Source organism: Corylus avellana, chromosome ca9, assembly GCF_901000735.1.
Source record: "Corylus avellana chromosome ca9, CavTom2PMs-1.0".
In the NCBI taxonomy this organism is placed as follows: Eukaryota; Viridiplantae; Streptophyta; class Magnoliopsida; order Fagales; family Betulaceae; genus Corylus; species Corylus avellana.
Window position 1 is genome coordinate 23,165,106 of NC_081549.1, and position 27,635 is coordinate 23,192,740.

The 27,635-nt window shown below is 37.2% G+C and overlaps 5 protein-coding genes across 9 annotated transcripts; 3 read left to right on the forward strand and 2 right to left on the reverse strand.

Annotated features, from left to right (window-relative positions):
• Positions 1–369: 369 nt before the first annotated feature.
• Positions 370–2,217, reverse strand: LOC132192080 (protein LURP-one-related 8-like). The gene is made up of 2 exons (XM_059607285.1): positions 1,840–2,217; positions 370–1,719 (listed from the first exon to the last, which is right to left on the reverse strand). The coding sequence occupies exons 1-2, from the start codon at positions 2,086–2,088 to the stop codon at positions 1,297–1,299; spliced, it is 672 nt and encodes a 223-aa protein (XP_059463268.1). The 5' UTR covers positions 2,089–2,217; the 3' UTR covers positions 370–1,296.
• Positions 2,218–3,202: 985 nt separating this feature from the next.
• Positions 3,203–9,476, reverse strand: LOC132191513 (large ribosomal subunit protein bL17c). 4 transcript variants are annotated; one of them, XM_059606570.1, is made up of 3 exons: positions 9,213–9,476; positions 8,436–8,845; positions 3,203–3,396 (listed from the first exon to the last, which is right to left on the reverse strand). In XM_059606570.1, the coding sequence occupies exons 1-2, from the start codon at positions 9,448–9,450 to the stop codon at positions 8,436–8,438; spliced, it is 648 nt and encodes a 215-aa protein (XP_059462553.1). In that variant the 5' UTR covers positions 9,451–9,476; the 3' UTR covers positions 3,203–3,396. The 4 variants fall into 4 exon arrangements, with proteins under 4 accessions (XP_059462553.1, XP_059462554.1, XP_059462555.1 ...); XM_059606571.1 differs by lacking the exon at positions 3,203–3,396 and adding an exon at positions 5,010–5,265; XM_059606572.1 differs by lacking the exon at positions 3,203–3,396 and adding an exon at positions 7,867–7,884.
• A 1,600-nt stretch (positions 9,477–11,076) lies between these two features.
• Positions 11,077–16,799, forward strand: LOC132191512 (probable serine/threonine-protein kinase PBL8). The gene is made up of 6 exons (XM_059606568.1): positions 11,077–11,391; positions 11,686–12,038; positions 12,151–12,286; positions 14,512–14,648; positions 14,780–14,903; positions 15,885–16,799. Exons 1-6 carry the CDS (start codon positions 11,340–11,342, stop codon positions 16,370–16,372), a joined length of 1,290 nt encoding a protein of 429 aa, XP_059462551.1. The 5' UTR covers positions 11,077–11,339; the 3' UTR covers positions 16,373–16,799.
• Positions 16,800–18,262: 1,463 nt separating this feature from the next.
• Positions 18,263–18,970, forward strand: LOC132161931 (uncharacterized). Its single transcript, XM_059572149.1, has 2 exons — positions 18,263–18,545; positions 18,668–18,970. The coding sequence occupies exons 1-2, from the start codon at positions 18,464–18,466 to the stop codon at positions 18,940–18,942; spliced, it is 357 nt and encodes a 118-aa protein (XP_059428132.1). The 5' UTR covers positions 18,263–18,463; the 3' UTR covers positions 18,943–18,970.
• Positions 18,971–23,134: 4,164 nt separating this feature from the next.
• Positions 23,135–24,458, forward strand: LOC132162552 (protein LURP-one-related 5-like). Of its 2 annotated transcripts, XM_059572796.1 has the most exons (3): positions 23,135–23,538; positions 23,758–24,139; positions 24,410–24,458. In XM_059572796.1, the coding sequence occupies exons 1-3, from the start codon at positions 23,284–23,286 to the stop codon at positions 24,412–24,414; spliced, it is 642 nt and encodes a 213-aa protein (XP_059428779.1). In that variant the 5' UTR covers positions 23,135–23,283; the 3' UTR covers positions 24,415–24,458. The 2 variants fall into 2 exon arrangements, with proteins under 2 accessions (XP_059428779.1, XP_059428778.1); XM_059572795.1 differs by lacking the exon at positions 24,410–24,458 and having other exon boundaries at positions 23,758–24,332.
• The last annotated feature ends 3,177 nt before the right edge of the window (positions 24,459–27,635 follow it).

Genomic DNA, 27,635 nt, shown 5'->3' on the forward strand with positions numbered 1-27,635 from the left:
AAAAATAAAAATAAATTGAGGGAGATTTATTTTTCTTTTTCTGGAGGCCCATTATATGGCCGAAGAGGCCTATTGGAATCCAAGCAATGGACATGATCGTTTTAACCTTTCAAACGTCTCTCCTTCGGTGCACGTAGGATTCACCATCATACCTCTTAGGTCAGGTGTGGACAATAATTTTTCAATGTTTTTTTATTTAATTATTTTTTATTTTATCTTACAAATTTAATATATTAATCATTAAATTTATATACTTCATACAAATTTATAGACTTAAAAATAATTAAAAAATAAATAAATTCTATCATTCCTATTTTATTTAGCACCTTGTTGTTTCCTCTGACACATGAGTTTTAGAAAGATGGAAGGAAATAGAGGAAGAGGAGGTACTTGCCCTTCCTTAGCACAAGCGCTAAGGAATGGTGGCTTTTTTCGTACTTTTAGCAGCTAGGGAATGAGAGCTACAGCTACCTTGTGTTAGGATAGGTAAGGCAAGGACGGTACAGTCCGATTAGGTTTGGGGTTTGGCTTTGGATAAGATGTACTCAGACTAAGAGAGGCCCTTAGAACCATCTCGAGCCTACTTAATTAAATAGCTTACTGCTTTCTAGCTGGCTTTAGGTCCTTGGCTGAGCAGAGGAGGAGAGAGGTGTTGGGATCCTGTTGTGGTGTTGTGGAGCCTTATCTGCCTTTACGGGTTCATCCCGCTAAGGAAAAGCTCAGGATTTAGTTTGAGCCTTTCTCCCTACTCTTTAACCGGAATAGCTATAAGTGCGTCGGTTGATGGCGACTTGCCCTGTTAGTGGGTATCCTTTTTCCCTTTCACTTTAGGAGCCGACATAAACACTCTTTCAACAATGATATATATGATCGAAATCTATTTCTGCGTCGTCGCTCTAAGAAAGTATAGGGTGTAGGAAAAAAAAAAAAAAAGAAAAAAAGAAAAAAAAAACTGTGTCATTTTTGGTTCTCCTGTTTTTGAAGAATTATATACATCCTCAGTTGGAGCCTGGTTTTTTATATAAAAGGAAAAAACCAAGCATCCATCTTCTTACAAAAAAGGAAAAAAGGGGGGGAGGTGGGGGAGTGGAACAGAAAACCCAGAAAGAAAAAGAGAAGGGTTGGGAAGATATATATATCCATACCGGAAAAAAAAAAAAAAAAGACGAAAAATGGTCCTGCCATAGTGCCATGAGCTGTGGCGGTAGCTGTACGTGGTAGTGCGGTTGGTGTGTAGCTAACGAAGGATGATCCGTTCGGTCGGTTCGATCCAATTGCTTGAGCGGTGGAATCTAATTAATGGGAAAGGCGTCTGGAAGATCCGAACATCTGGTCTAGAAGAATGACCAGTGCCATGGCGAGCGGTGCGTCGATTTCAGGCTGTACAACGAGGCGGAATACGTCGAGGCCGAAGGTCATTCCTCCCACGGACTCCTTCCTCTGGATCTCCGCCACGCGTCTCCGCTTTTTGTCCAACACCGCGCAGCATCGTTGTGTGTAGGAACCCTCGATCTGATATAAAAGGTTCTTGCTGGAGGTGGATGATGATGAACAAGTAATCCCACTTTCCTCATCGTTGTCGTTGTTACTGTTACTGCCTGAGCTGACGTTGGCCAAGCACTTTGTGTTGAGAATATTCACCTGCTTCCTCACCAAAAATCTGGGATTCACGGCCGTCTCTCCGTCGTACACCAGCCAGTTGTCCCCTAGGCTCAGCCTCTGAATTAAGGTCATATATAATATATCATCCATCAGTTGTAATTAATCCAATCGATTATATATAATTTATATTGTTCGGACAGCAATAGAGAGAGGCTAGGGAGTAGGGAGATCACATACCTTGCGCCGGATGGTGAGGAGAGGCTTGCCCCCAGCGTCCATGAGAACGATCTCACCCTTGTGGCCGGCCAAGTAGTTATCCACTCTAAACACCAGATTCCCCTTGCCGTCGAATACCGTGAATCCGTTACAGTTCAACAGCAGAGACTTCTTCCACACCGTTAGGATTGCCGCGTCCCCATTCCCGTCGGGGGAGCACGGGGTGGAATTGAGCCTCTGAGATAAGTTGTTGGGGAATACCTTTGTCATTACCGTAATCGAAATGTTGCTGATGTATTCTTATTCTGTAGAGACGCTGCGAGAGTGTTTGAGAGAGAGAGAGGCAACTTGCCAATGGAGTCCTCCGGATTTATTTATATATACACGCTTTGGAATTTTTGGTTGGTTGGTGGCCCAAATCAGAATAGGTTTCGTGAACGGACGTTAAACGACATCAATAAAAGTTAAAATATGCTAATGCGCCACCATCACATGATGTCACATTTCTTTTTAAAGGTTGGAGAGAAAAAAAAAAAAATATATATATATATATATATATATATATATATAGGTGGTGGGTAATGGTCATGATGAAGTATGATAAAGAAATTGAATTAGTAAACTGAAAAACAATGATAAAAAGTCAACATCACCCACCCCTATCTTTACTTCCAAGGCCGATAAAAATAATTGCACCTAATAAAATAAGTAGAATAATATCGTGTGGCTGAGGACCGTTTCGCGGTGGACAAAAAGGAGAAGGATGCCAGATATTTATAATATACTCCTTTTTATTGTTTTCTTCGTGTATTATAATAGGCTCGTAACAATCCTGATTGGCTTGGGCGGTTTGTGCTTGTGCGCCTCCCTCCATCTCCCCCCAAGGGCCAAGGGTCATATCAAAGTGTTGGACCTCTGACTTTTTTATTATTATTATTTTTTTAGCTTTATATTTACATATAATTTATATCCAGGGAGACTTTTAGATAACGTAAATAAAGGTTTCAATTAATAATATATGCCATCATTACTACTAATTAGTTTGTTTTCATTCCCATGAACAGATTAAGTTTAGCAAAATCAACCTATTGTCAGTTCGCCACGTGTACTTCACTTACAATTAAGATGATGATAAGGACTCAATTTCTAAGTATATCTGTCAATGTATAAACTACGTGGGTTTTGATGATAGGTCTTGAACTCGAAATTAATTTACACACAAAAAGAATCGCACAGCATATGAATCATAACTTTGTAATGCACTTCCTATAATGATAATATATTTTTTGGGAGGGACTAGTTAATGACAAACTCTCAATGACCACTAGTTATTTATTTATTTTATTAAACCTCTTTTTCTTATTATATTAACAACAACTATATATGTTTGGATGAAAAAACATCACATTCAGGCTGCTTAGTATTAGGAAAACAAAAAATTGAAAGAGTATGATTGGGTTCCAATTACAATACGGAAGCCGGAAGAGGTGGGGATCTAGTACACGTCATTGTCGTTCATGGGTCATTGAGATGGTTTCTTTGGGCGGCCGTGTAGGTGGGACCTCCTCCTCACTGCCACTGTGGATAGCGAAGAGATCAATATTTACAACCATAATCAAACACACATCATGAGTTGATGAGATATGTTATCAATAGATCAAGGTAAGATGGGAACGAAAATTATATTTGATCATTTTTTTTAAAAAATCTTTTCTGGAAAAGATATAAAAGAAAAGGGAGAAGGAAAGTGGAGGTCATTTTCATGTGGTAACTAGCGACGCGCACCATGAGTAGTGCATAGTGAAAGTGGAAGAGCCCAAATTCCAATTCCCCATTCCCTATCTCACCTCCCACACCACACGTATCATACAAGAATATGATTCTATACCCATTCACTTCATAATCATCTATTTAAATCTTGAATGTTTGATACAGGACAAAGAGTTAAGTCCAACTCTAATAACAGCCCGGTTTAAGGGTCTTTTCATCTGACGGTGTGCATGTATGACAGGATGGCAAACAAGTATCTCCTGTGTACAATCTATAGAGGAATGCTAAAATGAAGACTTTTACTACGTGAGGAGAACACAACACGGGTTTGAATTTTCATGAGCATGATGATGTTAGGGAGAGACTCTCCCCAATCCCCATTAATTCCTATTTACCGACTTCCTGCTGCCCTGCCCTTGGTGGGGTTATGATTTGACCTGTCTGGAAGGAGCAACTAAAGATCCTCCCTATTTAAACCCCTTTTTATGATGCTACATACAATAAAGTCCAAGTAAGAAGGCCCACTTCCCAGATTCAGATTCTCAATTCCCCGTATGAACAGGAATGCCTCCTCCGCTTATATTAGAATAGGCGCCGCAAATGCAATGACACGTCTAAAACGTTCGTGGCAATGAACACATGTAACTTGTAAGCATTCTAATGACAAACCCGACTCCTTGACTCGGAAATGGAGTAATTGGCCACCCGACACCCAATTGGAATTTGGGACCCCACCCCCACCGCTGAAGCTGAATTAGCAAAAGTTGTCTAGTGTGTCAATATTGCAAACTTCGTCTAAAATATCCATCTTGAAGTTTCTGCGTCATATGTTCCGTGTGCGTTTAGAAGTTTTAAGCAACTTGAGACAAAGATCTTGAACATATCTTTTCTTCGACTCCAGTCACAAAGGAAAGGTTAATATTGCACGGAGTGGGACTAGGGGAAGAATTTAAGTCATTTTGTCACAGCTGAAAACTTAGAAATCTTTTGAAATTCAACCACCCTAAAAAGACTGAAGAAATTTGGGAAGCCCTAACATTCAAAAGCCAAGTTACTGGAGACATCTTTTCTAATGCCTGACTATAATATATCAATTGGAATGTTCCACGTCTAAATATTAACAGGGCCTTCACATGCTCATGAGAAAGATGTATCATACACGCAATAAAGCCAACTGAGCTTTCATTACATCTTTTCTCCCTCTCAACTGACCTTTTCAGCCAATGCTATATTCTCAAACCTTCCAGTAAATGCAAATAGAATCAGGAAAACCATCAAAGCACCTCAGGTTCCAAACAAGTGACGTGTATCAAGAAAGTGAATGCAGAAAAATGAGGTCGCCCAACATAATTATCAAGTGTAACGTTCCAAACTAGAAAAATCTTGTACAACTGAGAAAACAATACCTAACCCATCCCCTTTCCTCATCCTTCCTCCTACATTTGAAGTTCCTTGCATTAATAGCCATAATTGGCATTTGTTCAACCTACTCCTTAACTTATCTGTCATTACTAATCCACCATGTCAAAAACTTCTTTCTAGAGTTCATACAAGGTAACGCTTCCATGATCATCAATACAATATGCCCCTCCTCCATTATCAACCAGACTCTCAATATAACGCATCCCTTTCCAGATCATCAACCAAGTCCCAAGTTAAGCCCCAGTGTTCTTTTAGCTGCCATCCATCAAAATGCCAATCAATCAATTACACCGTATTAACAATGATAAACCTTCCAACATGTAGATCTTAGAGAAGCTATGTGAGTGACTAGACATGGTATTGAGTCTATGACAATGATTTTTACGATAAACAATGCTTAAAATACAGATTTAAGCCAAATACTTGGGTGAAACAGAATAACTATTACCGATCAAGTGTGACAAGTTCCATTTGATATTTGCTAGGCATGGTGAAAACACTTCATGCTGACAAGCTTTTCAAAGGAGTACCTAACTTTTGTTCTAGCCTTCCAGGCAAACCGTACAGCACTGAATGCTATCAGTTTCAGGGGTAACGATTCAAAGAATAAATGTAGTCAAAATAGGAATTACATATAGAGTGATAGGAAGATAATGGAGATATGCGCAAACAATGAATCTGATGAGAACAGAAGGAGCAGGAAGCGAAATCCAAAGTACTTGTATCAGTGTCATCTGATTAGGGCAGTGATAAGTGTAGTTCAAGATAAAGGATGCGGGGTAAAGGTCTAGTGGGTTACGTAGTTTGGGATTCTTATCAGTAGCATGGTGTCATTATCCTTAAGAGTTGTTGCTTGCAGTAGTCTCTCTATAAAAAAAATAAAAAATAAAAAAAATCATTAGCATAAGGAAAAACTCATTTGTGTCATTTGATCGAACACCTTGTATGCTGGTGAATTCCTACCCTAAGTGGATTACTCTTTCAATAAAATCACTTTCCATCATTACAAATTCCTCACAAATCATCACTCAAACTCAATCAAACCCCATGAACCTCGCTCTGAATCCAAGTTAGGAATAAGGACAGGATTGAAAAGCTAGAAGCTGACATGCAGGAACTTAAGGAAGGGATGCATGCTACATATTAGGGGTGGGCAGAATATCCGATTGTCGCCTACCAATCGCCACCGAACAGCTACCGACCACCTACGGACTTCCAGTGGTCGGTAGTTGGAATAAAAAACTTACCTCGCTCTGAATCCAAGTTAGGAATAAGGACAGGATTGAAAAGCTAGAAGCTGACATGCAGGAACTTAAGGAAGGGATGCATGCTACATATTAGGGGTGGGCAGAATATCTGATTGTCGCCTACCAATTGCCACCGAACAGCTACCGACCACCTATGGACTTCCAGTGGTCGGTAGTTGGAATAAAAAACTTATTTTGACCTCAGTTTGGTTTGGTAGACAATAGAACTTTTATTTCATCGGTTAACTAAACCAACATAACTAACCTTGGCCCACAATTGTTTTTTGCATCACTTGTTTAGCCCAAAAAAAATCCATTTTGGCCCACAAAAATAGTCTTGGCCCAATATAAAAAGCTCACAACTAACTGACTTAACCGACCGACATTTAACCGACTTCACTAAGTTAACCGACTTAACTGAATAGTCTAAATTTAATCTTGTCGGTACGAAGTCAGTTAATTAAACGACTTAACTGAATTTTTTGATTTAGTGGGCAAAAATACCTCTGCTGTCACCAATTTAACCGATACCCAACCTTATAACATATGATAGCCAACTCTCAGAGGAATGCATCAAGGATGTAGAGTTTCAAATGTACCTTGAATGAGATCCTTGACACCATGTCCAAGAGCTAGGAGGGCAGCCATCGTCATACCAAAAGGGGATCTAGAGACCAAGGTTCTTCCTCATGGCACGATCATATACGAGATGACAACCACCATTTGAACTCAAGCAAGCCCATTAAAATGGAGTTTCCTTGTTATGCAGGAGAGGACCCAATGGGGAGGCTTGACCGAGTCACCCAAAATTTTTTGAATATCAACAAGCAACTGAAGAATAGAAGGCAATGTTAGCTGCATTGCACCTTGAAGGTGGAGTGAATTAGTGGTGGCAGTGGCTGAAAAAAGTGTATCAGGAGGAAAGTTTACCAGTTACGAGGGAGGTTTTTGAAAAAGAACTTCTTGCTTGTTTTGCAATGACAGACTACGAGGATTCTGATGAAGCTTTATTTCGAACCCAACAAAATGGCACTCTAAGGGAATACCAGAGAGTTTGAGAGGCTGGCCAATTAGGTGACAGGTTGGCCGCAGAAAGCTTTGATTGGAACATTTCTAAGAGGTCTGAAGGATGATATGGCTGAGGTCCGAATGTTTAAGCCATGCACGCTACAGGAGATGATCAAATTGGCAAGGAAAAGATAAGATAGGTTGAACTGAACCAGACTGAGCTTGCGAGCAAAGCCACCAAAATATAACCCCAAACCGAATCTGGGATGGAACCCGGCAACTGCCTCCACTCCAACGAGGCCCAAACAACTAGAGAAATTCAACAAATCATTCATGAATATTAGCAAGTGATTGAAGAGCCTAAGACTTTTCCACTAGCTCTTGAATTTGATCATCGAATCCCACTCAAGGAGGGAACGAGCCCAGTGAATGTAAGGCCTTACAGGTATGCTCACTTTCAAATAAATGAGATTGAAAGACGTGAACCCCTACCCTAAATGGAGTACTCTTTCAAGAAAATCTGTTTCCATCATTACAAATTCCTCACAAATCATCACCCAAACTCAATTAAACCCTGTCAGAATCCTTGAAAAGTGTTTAGCAACAGTTAGAGAGCATTCTGTGAGAAGGAAATTGAGATGGATGTTTGTTAGGTTCCAATCTTACCTATGAAAAAAGAAAAATACCAAATAGTTCATATTGGAAAAGTTAGATGGACAAAGGGGAGGTCAAGAAAGGAATAGTCAATACAAAAAAAAAGAAAAGGAATAATAATGAAAGAAAGCATGATCTCTTACGACTCAACAAATAACGATACACCAAAAAGCAAAACATTTAGATTTAACCGTTCAAGAATGTTGGGATTCTTTTATATATATATATATATATATATATATATATATATATATATATAATTTTTTCTAATTGTACCTACCATCTACACCGGGAAGTATCCACCCAATTTAAAGAAGTAAATTGAACATTCAAAAGATACATTGAGAGTCTAAGCTGAACCACTTGGCATGAACAAGCATCTATAAGCTAAGTCCATCTCTTTGTACTACAAAAATTGAAATTCCACACCTTCGTCTAAATGGTCCTATCTCAAACCTACAGAGATGCAGGCAAAATAGGAAGTTATGCATAGATTGGCTTCAGAAAAGTTAATACCTAAACAAGTTCGATATATGCCATGGGCGCATTATCCCCTCGCCTTGGGAGCGTTCTAATGATTCTTGTATACCCGCCATTTCTATCCCCATACCTGTCTGGAACCTCCGCAAATAAGGCATGCACGATCTGTTTTTCGTAGATAAATCCCAGAGCCTGTCTCCTCTTATGAAGAGACCCTTCCTTAGCCAGTGTGATCATCTTGTCAACATACTTCCTCATGGCACTTGCCCTTGCCCTAGTGGTTTTGATCCGACCATGTTTAAGGAGCTGGGTGGTGAGGCCTCGCAGGAGCGCCCGTCGTTGGTCGGGAGGCCTGTTGAGTTTGGGCACTCGCCTGCCATGTCTCATGGCAAAAAACCGGCACCCATTATCAATAATGGTGAAATTATATTCAAAACCTGTGTACTCTGCGAGAAGGCATATAAGTCGTTAAGAGCAAAAGCATTCGTAACAAATGTTACCTCCACTAACGTGGAATGAGGGGTGAATTGTGGGTCTGGGGGAACCGATGAACCTTGTCATTTTTCCGGGCTCAAGTATGAAAATGTAAATGGATATTAGCTCAAAAGGGAAAAATAAAATTTTACCGCGTCAATGGGGAATTTCAACAGGAAGGAAAAATAGAAAAACAAAATTGAATTCATGAAAAACTAAAACTAGGTTTTGCGTAGAGATCAAATAGGGTAATCCAACTTTTTACAAGCTAAGAGAGAATAAAGATGCAAAAATCCATATGGAAAAGAGAAGGTAGAGAAATGGAAGGAGATAACTTACCCGAGGAGCCAATGGAGAGGAGAGGATTTAGGGGAGAGAGACCCGTGTAAGGAACCCCAATCTGCTGGGTCCTGGGACGACGGGAGAGGCTGAGAGATGATGACGATGGTGATGATTGGAATGCAGGAAGCGGTATCCGAAAGGAAGGGGGAGTATGGGGAAACACTGCCACTGAAGGAAGTGCCGACCTCAGAGATGCCATGCTCCATCTACAGTCCGCCACTGCTGCCGTAGCCATTGCTAGACTCACTTCTGGTTTCTGAGCGTGTTGTGTGGATAAGGGTATTTATCAAGGAGTCAAGGAGTACTAGTGGACAAGAACAAGAACGACATCTTTGTTCTTGGGCCTGTTTGTTTTTTCCTTGTCTTTTTTGGGTCGGAACAAGAACGATTAAGGCTTTTGTTGGGCCTCGTGCTCAACGTCGACCTACGTTCGGGCTACCTTTAGGTTGGGCCTATAAACTGATCCATCACATCGATTCAAATAGGTAAATTAAGGAATATATATATATATATATATATAATCAGTTCCGAAGATTAGACTTATTTGTAATAAGTTTTACTTATATTGTGGTATAAGAATTTGGTCACATCTCCCCGCTGTGATATGCAAAAAAATTATAAATAAGCCTCTACACTTAACTTCCTTCCAAATTTTTGAAGAGACCATCAAATGTCACCTCCACACCAATTAAATTATGTAATTCCCCACCGACTCCTTTACTATTATTTTCCTTTTTGTCATATTATTTTCTTCCAAGGAAAATAAGAAACTAATTTGGGTTTTTTACACCTAGCCAGCGTGGTGGTGTTTGATGTTGTTTGCTAAACACCACTTAAAAAGCAAGAATTATGACAGTATATATATATAATGAATTGGTGAATCTATTATTGAATTTGTGAAACTTATGTATGAGTCCATAAATTCAATAATAATTTTACAAAAAAGATGATTGAGAAATGGTTTAGAGAATGTTGTATAACATATCTCTTTTTTATTATCTAATTAACTTTATATTTATGCTTGGAAAAACATAAGAAAGAAAAAAGAGAGTCATCCATCAATTTATTTTGGAAATTCTTTGAGCTTCCCATGAAAGTTTTTTTTTTTTTTTTTTTTGTAATTTTTATGTAAAAATTGTAGATTCGATTTTTTTTTTTCGTCACAATTGTTAGTAATTATTGGGGTTTGAATGGTTAATTATTATAAAAAATTCAAATTTAATCACTAAATTCTCATGCGATTTCAAACTTGACAAATACAATCATTAGCAACACACCCCCCCTTTTTGTTTCCTTTTTTGTTGTTATGATTTTTTTACACAATCGCCGGTAGCCTGGTAATTATTGGAATCTAGTTGCGGTGGCTTCAATGGAGCAACAGTTAATGCGTTACCCAAAAAACATGGAGCATTAGTTAATGACTCCGACTTGGCCAATATGTTTCAACCACGCCGGAAGTTGATGGTGTAGAGGGTACAGTAATAGCGGGAGAAATGTGGAGGCGGTTCCGTAACAGCCTGGTCCCACGGGTTGTTGCAGCGAAGAGGAACCGCAGACTACTTGCTATTGCGATTTTTATATTGAGATATGTTATTTTGTATTTTTTAATCCTTTTAATTTTTATGTTAGCAGAGAACACAAGAGAATACAAAATAACAATTTCTTTTATATTTCTATTTATTTGGTATTTTTATTTTATTACCAGTATACACCTCTCCCCATATATAATATAACTATGTATTTTTTTTACGAAATTTCCTTAACGAAAATAGAAGTATATAATGCTTCTTAATTTTTTTTTTTTTTTTTTTTTACTAACTAAAAAGAAAGTCACGGTACACAGAGAGAGAGAGATTATTATAGAAATAGCCATTTGCCTGGGAAAAATAAGGAAGAGGAGGAAAAGGCACTGAAGAATGAAACTCTGGTCTGGTCCATCAGAACCGCAAACACTCCCACTTCGAGCGCCTACTCTTCTTGTACAACCAACAACCGTGTCCGCTTTTGTAACCTCACCGCCACCGCCACCGCCACTGCCACTGTCACTGCCATTAGTTGTAGCATCAGTGATAATAAGTCAGCAGCTGCAGCTGCATTGCAATCGCATCACAGAGCACAAACAGGATGGGCAACTGCGGCACTCGAGAGGAATCTGCTGTCGTCTCCCATGCTCAAGGTTGCTTTTCTGCTTCGTCTCTTCTATCTTCCCTTTCCTTGCTTTTTTTTTCTTTTAATTACTGATTTTCCTCACAATTTCTCCTACCCCATCTTGAGTTCAGATCTAGGGCTTTGTTTTTCCCTCTTTCTTCCTCATGCTCATTTTTCATAGCTCTTCTACTGTTAATTCTCTAAATTACTGTATAATTTATTCAATTCAAGGGCATTTCAGCTGGAAGTTCTGTTTTAGCTCAAATGTGATGGATACAACTTTTTTTTTTTTTTTTTTTGCTTTTGTCTTTAAATTGAGCAGTTCAACAGCTCCACATGTTAAGTAAAAATGGCAACACTCCCACTCCCGCCGACAAGGACAAGGACAAGAAGCACAATCGGTCGGTGTCAGATCTGAGCGATCCTTCAACCCCTCGCAACTTTGAGGACTCCCGAAAGAATGCCCTCCTCTATACCCACGTGATTGCCTTCACATTATACGAGCTCGAGACTATCACCAAGAGCTTCCGCTCCGATTATATTCTCGGCGAAGGCGGTTTCGGCACCGTCTACAAGGGTTACATCGACGAGAATGTCAGGGTTGGCCTCAAATCCCTCCCCGTTGCAGTTAAGGTTCTCAACAAGGAGGGCCTTCAGGGGCACCGAGAGTGGCTTGTAATCTCTCTCTTTCCTTCCATTCTTCTATTCTCTCCTGCACATTTATTTTCTTTATCTATTTCCGTTTCTTTACGTACTTACATGTCTTCTCTGTATGATATTATAACAGACTGAAGTTAACTTTCTCGGCCAGCTAAGGCATCCAAATCTGGTTAAGTTGATTGGATATTGTTGCGAGGATGACCACAGGTTACTCGTTTACGAATTCATGTTCCGCGGCAGCCTTGAGAATCACCTCTTTCGAAGTATGCACATCTTTATCTTATTATCAGTTTTAGTGCTTTTTGTTTTTTTTCCTATTTTGCGGAGTTCTATTTAGTTCTATACCGATCTCATTGGCATTGTGATTTAGCTGTTAAAGGATTGATAACTTGATCAAAGCAGTGTTCCTGCAACCACCAGAAAACTTGTTCTGTGCCCATAATTCTTACTTTCCGTTGGTGCATTGTAAGAAGCTACATAAGATGGTTGAGAGCTGAAATTTTTGACAGGAGAGTGAGGTAATTCTGAGGGGAGGGAAAGGTAGTTGGTACATATCTGGTTCCCCTTCTGTAGGAGTCTTAGTGATGTCACACAATATTCGTCCTCTAAGAGTTTAAGATCCCAAACTACTGTTCTACCTCTGGAACATGAAGTGTTGAATGGGCTTTGAATTCGCTCAACCCTATCTTTTTGCTTTAGTGAAATGTTTATAGTAGTTTAGGATGGAACCACTATACCTCGTGGTCCATGAAAGGTCTCATCCCGATTTTCAAAGGGATGAGCAATATTTATTTTGGAAGGAAGAAGATGAGTTGTCACTTTTTTTAATGAAATAAGAAAATAACTTTTTTTTTTTAAGAATATTAATTTTTTTTTTCTGAGCAGAATATTATTAATTATAAGTAATAGTATTCTCACTATTATTACTCTTATTGTTTTTCTTTTAGAAAGAGCTCTTCATCTAGAACCAGCCCTTGAAAACCAAGTGGCAATAACGGGGTTAGGTTAGATAATAAGGTGTTACTCACCCTTTTCTCCTGGCCTAAGAGCGGGTCTTTGTTGATGGAATATAGCCTTTTCCAGTTTCAATTGAATCAAGCAAGATAGGCACAACAATGTTTATTGTCTTTCAGTTGAGAGGGCATTTGACCGGATCAATTCTTTGGCCCATTTCCAGTTTATTTTTTTATTTATTTTTTTAAAAAAAATTTTAAAATTTTTTAAATTTTTTGAGCTTTGTATTTTATTTTTATTGGGGTGTTTGTAGGAGTCCCCCACCCCCTTCTCTTGTAACTTTTTTAGCTTTAATGAATTTTATCTTATCCATAAAAAATAAGAAGAAGATAGGCACAACAATGTACAATACAAGATAAAGCATGACTAAATAAAGTAAAACAAGCAAGTCAAAAGAATAATGCCTTTGTTGGGTTTTGGGCTTGACCTTAAAAAAAGGATGTTAAGGTATCTCACTTGAGTGAGAATCAGATCTCCATGTAATTCATGGGTTGAACTATATTAATGGCTCTCAATCAATAAGTGGGAAAGATTGATTTTTGAGTTCTCTAAGCCCATAAGAACCCGGGGAAATTTGTGCATGCGGTCAAAATAGTCCAATTCTGTTATGGGGACTCCTACCAAAATTTCCATATTTGGTAGCAAAGTCAAGAACTCCTTTAACCATAATTAAGTGGTTCAAGTGGTTTACAATGGGGTTTAGACAATGAGCATAAGTACTCAAAATGGTGGGGAGCAATTGCACGGCTCAAGGGGTTGGTACAACCTCCACCACTTAACCTCATCTCTAGAACACATAATCAAGCCCTCAACATTTTCAAAGATGATGCTGAACTGAACCATCATCTATGTGTTTTACTTGTTTCCTAGTGCATCTAGTTATTCTAAGTCCCTTGTGAAGAGTGTTAGATATTTGCCAGTTGAACTTCCCTTCCCATAATAGGATTTAGCAACTTTTGGATGCTACTTCTTATGGGAACTTATGCAGAGTTTGATGACCACATGAGAGTTATCCTCAGTTTCTGCTTGATCTTTGTGAAACATGTGAAGCAGATAGTTTAAGAGAGCGTCAAATCCAAACCAGTAGAATCAAATATGCAAAATTTTAAGGGATCAAACCACAGAAGATATGTCAAATACATTTTTTGTGCACTTATATTTGTGACACCTGCTGATGTTTGGTGATAAATCTTATGATATTTGTGCAAATAGTTAGTTACTTGCTATGTCAATTTTGCCTGGTTTGGTTCACAAGACACTTGAGACACCCTTTAATGAAATCATATTACACAATAATTTATGAAAGTGTGAGCAATCTAATTTTTGTGCTTTTGATGATTTATTGGGAGAAAGGCATTGCTAATCAAAATTTGTTATATATTTTTCTGACATCATTTAAAGCTATGACATTTTACTTAGTTTTGGCAATGTTTTTGTTAACTCAAGTTAATATGACTTTTGCTGAGGCCTTCAGAGGCGGCTGTTCCATTATCGTGGGCCACAAGAATGATGATTGCTCTTGGAGCTGCCAAAGGTCTTGCTTTTCTTCATAATGCTGAAAGGCCTGTTATCTACAGGGACTTCAAAACCTCTAATATACTATTGGACTCTGTAAGTGGTGTTTCTTCCTACCCCTCCCTTCTTCCTCCTAGCTGGTGTTTTTTAAACCTCTTATGGCCACCCTTCTTGGTAGGGGGATGATTTATTTCTATTCATCTCGCTATTTGCCAATGAGTCTGCAGGATTATACTGCAAAGCTTTCTGATTTTGGGCTTGCTAAAGCTGGACCACAAGGTGATGAAACCCATGTATCAACTCGAGTAATGGGTACCTATGGTTATGCTGCCCCTGAATATGTGATGACTGGTACAGTTTCCTTATATCTAAAAAATGCTTGATTTATCAACAACTACATTGACTTGACGATAGGTAGATAGAAAAAGAATTTCATAATTAAAAATATAATCAACTGGGAAATGAATTTGGATCTTTATCTTGTAAGAGGTCCCTATCTCCGTAGTGATCATGGATACAAAGGTACGAGCTTATAGAACAGATCCTGTTCAAGTAAGGTTGTACTTGTAAGAGGTCCCCAATTGCTAATATAAGTCTCCAAGCGGATCTGACATTGTTCAAAATAGGTTTAATTTGGAAACTTGGATTTTTAAAGATTAAGATACCTGGCAGATGCATTCAATCGAAAATCTTTGGTTCTTCAGCTACTATGTTCACTACCCCGAGAAAAATGTTGATGGAATGAGAGGTGTTGGTCTTATACAAGGTTTTCAGTGTTTACAGTGGTTGGAAGTTGAGCATGAATTTTACTTGATTGGGAAACTTCAATGTTTGTTGATCATTGCTCAAATCCTCTAATAATAATATCCAACAATAAGCAAGGAATAGAAGTAAGACACAACAAATCTGTTTGATAACCTTAAAGAAAAGAAAATGTATGAGTGGTGCTTCCCTTGTTGAGCATTTTGTTTTCATCTATTTTTTTCTTTCGTCTTTTGTGTTGATCATTGCTCAAAACCCTAAAACCTGCCATATTTGAAACCTTTAAAACAATAATAGCTTCAAACTCCTTCACAAACGGCATTTATATTGTAAACAAGACAAGTGACGCTCAAATGTGGAACTCAGGTGTATTGGTTGCCCTTTTATCTTTGTTCTGCTAACCATTGTGTCAAATCATTTCAGTTATTTTTAATTTTATTGCTTTTAGTGAATGACGAAAGCCATGATTTATACATTGTGGATGTGTCTAGATTTCATGTATCCTATACTTCAGGAGTACCAATTTATGTGTATTTGTTTTTCTGAACGGGGTGTTTATGAAATGAGCAGGGCACCTGACTGCCAGGAGTGATGTGTACAGCTTCGGAGTTGTTCTTCTGGAGCTTTTGACAGGAAGAAAGTCTGTTGATAAGACGAGGCCAAGCAAGGAGCAGAACTTGGTAGATTGGGCCCGGCCAAAACTGAATGACAAGAGGAAGTTGCTACAAATAATCGACTCTAGATTGGAGAATCAGTACTCGGTAAGAGCAGCACAGAAAGCCTGCAGCTTGGCTTACTATTGTTTGAGCCAGAATCCCAAAGCAAGGCCCTTAATGAGTGACGTAGTTGAAACTTTGGAACCTCTACAAAGTTGTAGCGATGGTGTGAAGGAAGTCTCATCATCATCAACTACTGGTGGTGGTCAATTTGCGATGGCTGGAATGCCAAATTACCGAATGCATCACAGGTTTGCCAACAACGTTGTTCCAAGTGCTGGTTGTCGATCTCCCAACCCAAATTGTTCTCCTGGCGGCCCTGCGGCATGCAGGGTTAGGTGAGAGGAATCTCACGCATCTGTATGCTTGTTTGGTGTGTTTCCCCCCTCTTGACATGACAAAATTCTCTTGTTTGCCTCGTTGTATCTCATGTACATGGTATCTGGTGATCCCAAGCCTTTGTTGATGATTTTTCTCCGGCTTGGTGCTTCTAGCAATGTGAAAAGCTATTTTACCATGCGAACATTAATTACAGATTCGTGAGGTGATGCCAAAAGTCTGCCTCTCGGTCACTTCCGCATCATCTTCTTCAAGATTATTGTTTGCTTGTATCAATGTTCTGGTTCTATTTGCTTACCAAATGTGAATTGCCATGTGAATAGCTATTTCACCATTGCGAACATTAATTACAGATTCGCAAGTTTTTTGAATATGATGCTCCAATTCTTGTTTAAACCTTTATGGTATTGCTTTTGAGAGATTGCTCTATTTTCCTAAATTTCAATCTATTTAAAGAGGAAAAATTACAGTTTACCCCCCAAAGTTGACAACGTTTTTCAATTCGAATATCAAAATTTCAATTTTTGCAATTCACCCTCACAAAGTTTTAATTTTTTTTTTCAATTCGACCAATATTATTCCAAAATTCTCATATTGTCCATGATTTTTATTTTTATTTTTATATTTTTTATGAAAAATAAATAAATAAATTTGAGGGTGCAAAAATGGTCAGATGGCCAAAAGGGGTGGCTATGGACACCTCAATTTTTTTAAAAATTTTTTTTATAAAAAATAAAAAAATAAAAGTTATGGGCAATATGAGAAGTTTTGGATACAATTGGTCAAATTGCAAAAATTAAAACTTTGGAGGGTTGGATTGCAAAAATTGAAACTTTAGTGTTCGAATTGAAAAACGCTGTCAACTTTGGGGAGGTAAACTATAATTTTCCCTTTAAAGAATTAAGCTACTTTTCGCTTTTTCATTCAAATGCATTCGATGTTGGCTTCCCTATTCTTTGTCTTTATCATTTATATACTAATTTTGTTATTTATTCCTTTTTAATGGTTTCTTTATTCTCATAATTCGATATTTGATAACAAATGCAAACCTACAAAAGAGTAAGAAGCTACTTTGAAGTTTGAAGTTTGGAGTTTGGAATTAAAAAATTACCGTTAGTGACAATCTGCTAATTTCTTGAACTTTATCCATAGGCATTGCTATTTGCAACTTCCCATGGGCCATGAGCCCATGAGCAACATAAACCTGAAAACATTATTTTGATCTTGAGGAGATTTGAAAACTCATCCAAAATTTAGGAAGTAAGAATATTTCGGAAGAAAAAGGGGGAAAAAAAAAAACCTAGAAATACAATATGAGATGGCCAATCCTCTAGACTATCAAATATATGTGCTGCATAAATGATTGTGGCACCTTGCTCTACACACTCCCTTTTTAGAAACCTTATAAGGTCAGCCCTCTATATCAAGGCCAACTCTTATTTTATCAAAAAGAACTTAGAAAAGTATGCAGGCAAACTAAGGCTCTGTTTGTTTCAATGTAAAATATATATTTTTTTTATTATAAAATTATTTTTAAGAAAATAATTTTAGCTAAAAACATTTTTCGATATTTGGCTAAGACAGAAAATCAACAACAACCGCTAGCCATCAAAAATTGCCGGTGTTTGTGTCTTCAATAAGTTTATAATATTAAATTGATTGATATCTTGTTTAGTATTTAGTATTAATTATAGGTTTGACTCTAATGTATAATAATAACATTAATTAGGATGTTCAATGAGAAGAATCAGATATTATATTGTGATCTGAGTCCGGCTGGCATGGGCTCGGGTACACTTATTGACGCTGCTAGAGTGGGCTTATCCTGAAAATTAACTTTAAAACCAGAGTCCATCAGCATTTGAAAAACAAGTGCCCAGATAAAGCTGGAAAACTTGCGTTGATGCCTGGTGGTCGATTCCCCCTTATCCAGGGAGGCAAAAATATCCGTTCGTTTGCCCCACTTTCCCAACAAACCTCTTCTCCACTGCTTTCCACCACACAAATCTTTTCAAACGCTAAATTCTCTCTCTCTCTCTCTCTCTCTCTGCTGGGGATGTTGGTGGTGTTTGCATGTTTGTTCGTCTATGAGCCATGGACAGTTTCACAATCTCAAACATCGTGAAGTTGTTACCGTTGCTATTCATCTTTGTTCAGTTCATCGTCAACCTAATTGGTAAGTTTGCCGCATATATATATATATATATATATTCTGATTTTCAATTGAAAAGTGAGTACCTAATTACCTTGTACGTTGTCATGTAAATTGAAAATTACATGGATGATGGATCCGTGCAGGATCCCAGGCGGAGCTGATGCCACCAGTTGATGAGCTACAGCCCGTGGGTCTAACCGAGTACCGGATGGTTGAAGCTGATTCTCACGATGCACGACGGAGGTTAGCGCCCTTCCAGCTTTGTTTGTTATGCAAGTGCTGCGCTGCTGCCGCCGCCACTACCAGCTGCACTACTATGCCTTGCTGCTTTGGCATCGACTGCCAGCTTCCTAACAAGCCTTATGGAGTCTGTGCTTTCGTACCCAAGAAGTGTGACTGTATCTCTTGTGCTGTCTAAATTAACTTTTCCTTAATTTCCGTCTTCATCAATATCCCTCCCTCCCTGCCTCCGCAATTTCCACAACAAAAAAAATAAAAAAAATTACGTGGATATATAACATCAATGATATATACACTTGTATGTAGACTACAATTATTTGCTGAAATTAAAGAATGAATTAAGGTGAAAAAGGCCAAGCCCCTGTATCTAACGTATGATTTGTTTATAACAATATTCTCATCTCTTCTATAAGTTAGCACGAGAAAGTTGCCACGGTATTGTATTTTGTTTATATATATATATATATATATATGTTCACATGCAATGATCGATGTGCAGCATCAGGCAAGTTATTGCTGTTCTAATTAAGCTCTTTTATGCAGAGTTAATTAAATAGAATGGGTTGAAATATTGTTAAATTTTAGGGTACTTCAGCTTTCTAGAAAACAAGATTACAGGGTTTGGTTACTATATATCCATATATATAAAGATTCCCAATTAATTAACATCTCTCCCAGCTACCAAGCATATATGTTTTACTTTTAATATTACCTATTTTCTGTAACATAAAGTAAAATTGCGAAAAGAATCAGATCATAGCCTGCAAGAGTTTATAATTAAGCACATATCGAGAAACAAATAGGACGATTGACGAAGAAAGAAGAAATCATTATAATTGTTAAAATTTATATTTAAATAATTAGATTCACTTTTTTTTATTAATTTAAAATTTTGTCATAAATGCTAATCATTTAACGTGATATTAGAGCGAAAGTTATTTTGGTCATATAGATATATCTAGAAACTTTCTCTTTAAAGCTGAAGGGGTTGAAGACTATAAAGAACAAAGCCCAACTTCGTTCTCCTCTTCTGCAAACCAAATACAGTCTCTTTGCCAAGAAGCCTAAGACCCTTACGATCTTGGTGAAGATTGAAAGCCTAAGCCTACACACATCAATTACTGTTCATCACTGTTCACAGCAGTCATCACTGTTTTGGCAGTCATTATTGTTCATCACTGTTTTGTCGGTCATTATTGTTCAACACTGTTCATCACTGTTTTGTCAGCCATTACTGTTTGGTAACATTCATCACTGTTCATGTCAGCTGTTACTGTTCACCTACAACATCTTTATTTTTATATAAATAAGCATCCTCTCGTTTGTAATAAACATTCGATTCTTCTGAATTTTAGAATACTCTTTCTCTTCTCTCTCACTGAACATCAGTAATATTTCACAAATATGTATGTCAGAGTTCTATCCATATATTACATAATGTTTCATTCAATGAAAGTTTTTTTAAGCTAATTTAATAGCATCATAGTAAGTACTTATTTTCATATATCCTATTTTCATTATATTGATCTATGAATTTGTAATTCCAACTGAAGTATCTTTAACATTTTATATTTATTTTTATGTTTATATCTTTGTGTATCCTTCTAGATATTCTGTTCATATTCAACCTAGATTCTTTCAAGCAGTCTCTGTTTAAATTCAACACTATGTCTTCAATTCTTCCGCTTATGCTAACTCACTTGGTGAGAAAATATATATGGATATGATCTCCCACGATTCTAATTTCTATTGCTTGATTGATTAAACAGTGTCGCCCCAAACTGTACCTCCGTAGTCAACGACCAACGATCACACATATATTTTTCTTTTGTTGTGAAGGCAGCAAGCAAGCAGCATTTTTGGATCGACGCGCGCATGACTGATCCTCATTATTAATGTTTTCTGCTTCTTTAATTTTCTTTTCAATTGAATTATTTTTCTGAGCTCGAGCAATATTATTAATTAATGTCGTCTATTAATAACAGATAATAGGATAGAGAAGTTAGTCAGATTGCAATTCGCTTAAGTTGTAGTAATTAAGACATCTGTTCTACTCATGATCTGGGGATATAATATTATACAAACAAAACGAAAAGCTTTTGATACTGCTTATCACTTCCCCTCCACCCAATTAAAAGAAAACCTCGTGCCCCCCAAAAGTGTAGGCATGAGAGGAAGAGGATTAGTTAAACAAGGCCAGAGAAATGAATTAATCCTGTAACAATCGGCCCTGGCCTCTAACGTGTGTTATCACTTTCTATTTATCAAACTATAGATTAAACATTAAAGAATACAACCCCATATACAAATCTTAAATAAATGTGCTATATATTCCAAGTGCTGATGTTAATAAGGCCACTTACATATAATATATACTTTGTTATTTAATTAATTCAACCCTAAATACTATATATGCCCGCCCATATATAGTACCAAGACATTGTAATCCAGCTTCTAGGACGTTCCCTAGTTTTGTGACTCGACTACAAAATCGCTACTCCAATATTGGACCCTATACTCAATGTGGTGATGACTTTAATGCTAAATTATACAAATTTTAGTACAACTCATCCTTAAAATTAAGTCGATTAGTAAGGTACTGATCAAGATCGCTTATTTGTATATTACTAAAATTATACTTAATCCATATGGGGCACTTAGAATTGTACCATACACCACCTTAATTCCACTACCCCATGAGGCTATCACTCTCCATAACTGAATCTGGGGAATTGAAGCGAAAATGTCCAAATCAATAACGAATGTGGTTCTAGCTAGATATAAATTTGTCTTTGTCATCTGACCAGCATCATTATTCTACCACAACAAAATAATCCTAATATTAATTGATAATTCTCATTAGTTTTCTACAATTTTTTTTCTTCAATTTTCTAAGAAACATAATTAGAACTAGAGTGACTATTAATTGGTAATTAATTTTGCAATGAACTTGCTAATTAATCACCCACTTTTTCTTTTACAATATTTTTTTATTTTTTATTTTTTATTTTTGCCCGGGGAGGGTGGGGAGGAAGGTGTACGGGCGAATGCGTTAATGGATGCCAGTTTCTTACAAAGAATCCATATTTGTCTTGTATAATATTACATAATTAGTTTATCCTATAGGACAATAATAACCCCACATATGCAACAAGTGATTAGTACGTAAGTGCTTTCGTGACTCAATCCTCGGGGCACTAAACCAAGTTGCTTAATTAACTACTTCTTAAACCAATATTTTAGTGGCACCAATATTAGTATTCAAATTGTTAATGAAGGCATAAATCATCCTTTCATTGACTTATCTATCTGTCATTCATTCTAATCCTTATTCCCTTCCTGTACTTGACATTAATTTCTTGTTTTTTTTTTTTTTTTTTGATTGGATTTTCAGAATCATGACAGGCAGCAAGAGAACAAGAAATCAGCTTGCTTTCCAACCAAAAATCAAAAACCATGTACTATGAATATATAGATCTGCCCCGCTTTGAATACAACTCGCCAAGAGCAATTAAGTTGATAGAATATCTCCACTTGAAATAGACAAATGAAAAAAGAGAAGCAAATTTCAGTATGACGACAAATTTGATCACATGGAGTTTGAACGATAGAGCTAATTGATTGAAATCAGTAACCACTAACCAATGTATCTTCCTCATGAATTCCATTTCATGTTATATATATTGGTAAATGCTAAATGGTAATCATCACTTGCAAACCACACGCGACAGTTAGGCCCACGGCGTACGAGGGGCGTCATTTTGTCCATATAACTTTACCTGCATGCATTGCCCAACTCCATCCAAAACAAGCTACTTAATTATGATGTTTAGTAATGGGTTCCCAAATCACAATGATGATTCCCCTTAATTCCTCGACCATGCACTTAATTGTTTAGATTTGTGCTTCGTATGAACATAATTAATAATCACGTATTAATTAATTAAAGGCAGCAACAACTTTCTAAAGAGAAGTCGCGCCCGTATTTAGTGGGTGGAAATTAAAGAAATAAATTATAATTTGCTACTGTAGTACGTACTGATCATGGGGTAGATGCTAGGATTAATAATTTTTTACATGACTCATGAATCGGATATGAATTTAACATAAAATTTGAGGTTTAGTTAAAGTTAAGAATTATGACATGTTTAATTAAGTAGGTTGAATTAATGTTGGCGTGTATAATTTTATCGAGTGGCCAATAGTACAAAAACAAAAAGAAAAAAAAAAAAAAGAAAAAGAAGTAGGCCGCGCGCCCGTGTCATTGATGGTGGCATAAAGCTAGGGGACCTACGCAAGTAGTTGTGTTAGCCATTAAGCTAGACAAAGTTCCAAGACAAAGGTCTCTCTTTCCACGTTGCTACGTCGAATATTGTAAGTTGCAACCAAATTTCCACTATATTATACAAGGCCCCAAGCTCCGGTATTGAGCTTTCCGAATCAATTAAAGGAATTAATTGTCGATTATTTTACACTCCATCGATCTCATCCTTGTGTAAATTAGCTAGAGTGAAGAATCATGTCCAGAATTCATCCTGATGATATGTTGTTGAAGGAAGATGCCCAACTACTACGTCCTGCCGTGCTCACCGTGTGGAAGCGATCTAGCATGAGTTTCCAGGGAACAGACGGATTCACTGTTTTCGACCACCATGGAAGATTGGCTTTCCGGGTTGACAACTATTCGAGGAAAAGCTGTTGCATTACAGGAGGAGGAGGAAGGCTGGTCCTCATGGACGGTGCTGGGAAAGCTTTGTTAACTTTGAAACCTCAGGTATGGATACTAAATAATTCCCAGCTAGCAGGCCACTAGCTACGAGTTGTAAGTACTCGACTAGCTACGACTACTCTCTGTTTGTAATTGTACGTTAAAGTATATATATATATATATGTGTGTGTGTGTGTGTGTGTGTATGTGCATCCAATTAATATTGTGAAAAGTATATATGTATATGTGTATGTAATGACTATATATATATATATATATGAACAGGTCTTGAGCATGCAATATCAGTGGAATGCATACAGAGGAGAAGATAAATGCGGAACAAGCAGTCCAAATTCCAAGGTATTCTCAATGAGAAGCGGATCAATGCTTTTCCACAGACACAGTAGCAAAGACGACGTGGAGGCAATTGTTGTGATGGGACACGGTCAATCTGATCAGACACCGGATTTCAGGATCGAAGGGTGTTTTAGAAGGCGAAATTGCAAAATAAAGAGCAGCACTACTGGACAAATGGTTGCAAAGATTGCTAGGAAGAGAGTAAACAACAAGATATTGCTTGGGGATGATGTCTTCACCCTCGCGGTTCAACCTGGCTTTGACACTCAGCTTGTCATGGCCTTCGTAATTATCTTGGACCGCATTTGCGGTAAGCCATTTGCCCCCGTTTTGTGTTCCTAAAATTTACATGTACAGATCGAAACCTAGCTACCTCATATCATCTCAAAACCATCTACTGCCTGCATTTATAAATCTCTTGGAAATTAAATTAAACCACATGATCCAGAAATTAAAAGATATATATGCAAAAGGCTACGAATTAATTAAAGCACGTGAGACGAGACAATTAAAATCCTCTTCAACTATCATCACCTATCATTTACGTTTTTAAACTTTTATTATGTGTATTCTTTTAAAGGTTGAGAAGAAAAAACGCCTTAGCCATTTCACCGATCGATATGATGGAGCTTTTAGGGTGTGTTCGTTGGTTACCCTTTTATGGGTAATTTGGTCCTCTCGCTCAATTGGTTATTACTATGGTCAACGCATGTGATGCATTAAGGGCTGAATAAGTAATTTCAACATCTCAATAAGGAACAATATTATATCAGAGACATAAATAAAAATGTTGTGATAGTTCATAAAGCTAAAATGTATTTTGCCCAAATACAAAATACATGTATAGTGCAAGTAGATCGTTGACACCCCTTTGTCTCAATTGATTGCTAGCATAACATCATCGACAAGCCGACATTCCTCAAAATTGGTAACACTTCCCTTATTGCTAGAGGTCAGCAAAATCCAAGTCCGCTAAAATCCCAAATCGGATTGACACCCATCAGTTTGGGTCATGAACATTCCACCACACCAGGAATCCACCGGTCACTTCTAAATCAAACATTCCTCTATGCTAGATTTGTTCTTTCTTTTTTTTTTTCCTAAGCAAATATAAGGGGAAAAAGAGGAGGAAAAATTGCATCAAACAAAAAGACACAAAATATCGGTGAAATACTAGTCCAACAAACACTCCCCTATAACCAACAAAGCAGTGCTAAAAAAACCTAAAAACTATTGAAAATGGACCAAAAGATTGGCCCGGCCCAAGAAAAGGGTTGCCTTTGATGGCGGTTAAAAAGGACAGTCCAATAACAGCACATATTGTAAAAGCAAGTCACCTTGAAAACCATAGCAAAAAGAAAAACATGTAAGAATTCTATATATATTAAATGCTAATTAACAATAAAATTAGCAGCGAAAATAATTTAATATATATGTATCTTCGGCCATTGTTTTGCTCAAGCAGGTTGAAGAACAACTTTACAACAACCAAACTAAAAAACTAAAAATGATTGAGAAGTTCTTTTGACCTATGCCTACCAGTGAGTGTCAATTGATGGAATACACATGCCTTGTTTATAGGTAGGTCAGGGACCCTCAATTAGAGCTGTTACCTTAATTATTTCTCTCATCAAGAAATAAAAAATCAATACAGCTGATTGATTCCACAAAATAAAATTACTAATGAAATCAAATACTTGTTCCACAAGAATTAAATCGACAATTTAATTCAGAATATTTAATTTCATAGAATAAGCTTTAATTAGAATAAATCACTTAACACCGTAATTATATATATTTTATAATTACAATAATATATGTGAGATAATGGACATACTTTAAATAAAATTTCTTACAAAACACTGATAAAAAGCATCGAAGAGAAGCACCACCGTAGCATCCAGTAAGTGGCACCCGGCGTACTAAGCTTGGTAGACATCATAAGTAGATCTATAACACTCCATAGGCAAAATGAGAATATGAACTATAAAGGTCCAATGAGAAAGGAGGGGGAAAGCTTGTGATACTCAGTATAACAAACGACACCTGAGAATTCCTCCGTTTGACAAAATGAACCTCAAATATGCCGAGGCAAACGACCTGTCAAAAAATGGCAAAAGATATTGTGGCATGTGGTTGGTTATATACGCGAGAGCATGGGAGGCCATCGAACGTGGTGCAAGCTAGTGAATCTGTAAGGGTGGCGCAGGAGTAGTTGGAGGGAGAAAGACACTGTAAATTTAACTTTCAAGTTGCAGTTTAAAAAAATAATAATAATAATAATAATAAATGAGGAAGAAGAGAGGGGAGAGATGGCAAAACGAAGAAAGATGAGAGGAGGGAACCCCCTCCTCCCAACACGATGCTCACAAGAGAAAATGAAGAAGGTGAAGAGGAAGAAAGACTAGCTTTGTAATCCTAACTTACAACTCACACCAAAGAGTCATAGACCACGTCAGACGCCCAGTACCAGAGTTAACCATAGCGTAAAGTCATTATTGGCAAGCCCTCAACTCTTAGGTTTAAAGGCCCCAATTATGGCTGTAAACAAGCTGAGCTTAAGCGAGCCAGGGCTGTCCAAGCTCGGCTCATTTAAAAAATCCACGAGCTCGAGCTCAAGCCAAGCTCCAAAATTTAAGCTTGGCTTGGCTCACCAAGAAAAATTCTTTGTGTGAGCCGAGCTCAAATTCATCTAATAGGCGAGTCAAGCGGGCAAGCCGAGCCGAGCCGGCTCGGCTAATGCAAACTTTTAAAAATAAAAATAATAATAACTTAAATGACTCATACCAATGAGACAAATTAAATTAAATTTAATAATAATAATAATATATTAGTAAAAATGTTTTACTTCTCAACCAACAAATCGAGGGCAACTTTGTAATTCAAGCCTCTCCTTTTGAGCCAATCCATGTGAGACAACTAGAGTCTTGGCTCAGTAACAGAAGCTTACATCCTTTTTATATATTACTTAGGTGAGAAAGCTTTTTTTGCGTTTTTCATGTGGGACAGACAAGCTAACTATTATTGTGAGAGATGTATGCTTGATTTTATTTTATTGGTGTAAGACACTTGTAAGCAAACAAATACAAGGAAAATGAAAAAGAGTTTACTCTTAACACTTAATAGTAGCCAAAAAATGTTTAATATACCTGTTAATATTACTAATATATGAAATTGACTTTGATTAAAAATAAAAAAAATAACAGTTTATTATATATACAAATTATCTAACATTTTTTTAAATTTTTAATTTTTTATATATATTAACCAATTAGCTCTCCCTATATATAACTAAACCAATTAACTAATTAGTTAACTTAGTTAAATACACACAATACACTAGTTAACTATAAATAGTTATACACTATATGACTATATATATATATATATATATATATACGAGTATTTTCATGAACTTTAAACGAGCAAGTCAAGTTTTATACGAGTATGTATTATTTAATAATCAAGTATAGTTCCATGTCCACAAACGGCTCATTAAATAATCGAGTCAGGCACAAGCCGAGCTTTATCGAACCAATCCCAAGTGAGCTCACGGATAGTTTTGTTCGTTTACAGCCCTAGCCCCAATCCACCATGGGTGGGCAGCTACCTATACAAGGGGATTTATGGGACAAACAGGTAGTAGCGGGCCATTTCCAAGGAATGCAATCCACACGTCTTTGTTCAGGTAGAAGGTGGCATGGGATGGAATGCACAACTGCCACACACTACTAAAAGAAATACATTTGCAATTTATCCATATAATAATTCTTTTTCTGCTAAAGGGGTAGAAAAATGAAGAAGAA

Coding starts and splice junctions, on each gene's coding strand:
- LOC132192080 (XM_059607285.1), bottom strand. CDS start 2,088: ATGACAAAGGTATTCCCCAACAACTTATCTCAGAGGCTCAATTCCACC. Junction 1,720..1,839: donor TCCTCACCATCCGGCGCAAG/GTATGTGATCTC, acceptor ACCTTAATTCAG/AGGCTGAGCCTAGGGGACAA.
- LOC132191513 (XM_059606570.1), bottom strand. CDS start 9,450: ATGGCTACGGCAGCAGTGGCGGACTGTAGATGGAGCATGGCATCTCTG. Junction 8,846..9,212: donor CCTCTCCATTGGCTCCTCGG/GTAAGTTATCTC, acceptor GCCTTCTCGCAG/AGTACACAGGTTTTGAATAT.
- LOC132191512 (XM_059606568.1), top strand. CDS start 11,340: ATGGGCAACTGCGGCACTCGAGAGGAATCTGCTGTCGTCTCCCATGCT. Junction 11,392..11,685: donor TGTCGTCTCCCATGCTCAAG/GTTGCTTTTCTG, acceptor TAAATTGAGCAG/TTCAACAGCTCCACATGTTA. Junction 12,287..14,511: donor TGAGAATCACCTCTTTCGAA/GTATGCACATCT, acceptor TGAGGCCTTCAG/AGGCGGCTGTTCCATTATCG.
- LOC132161931 (XM_059572149.1), top strand. CDS start 18,464: ATGGACAGTTTCACAATCTCAAACATCGTGAAGTTGTTACCGTTGCTA. Junction 18,546..18,667: donor GTTCATCGTCAACCTAATTG/GTAAGTTTGCCG, acceptor GGATCCGTGCAG/GATCCCAGGCGGAGCTGATG.
- LOC132162552 (XM_059572795.1), top strand. CDS start 23,284: ATGTCCAGAATTCATCCTGATGATATGTTGTTGAAGGAAGATGCCCAA. Junction 23,539..23,757: donor TGTTAACTTTGAAACCTCAG/GTATGGATACTA, acceptor ATATATGAACAG/GTCTTGAGCATGCAATATCA.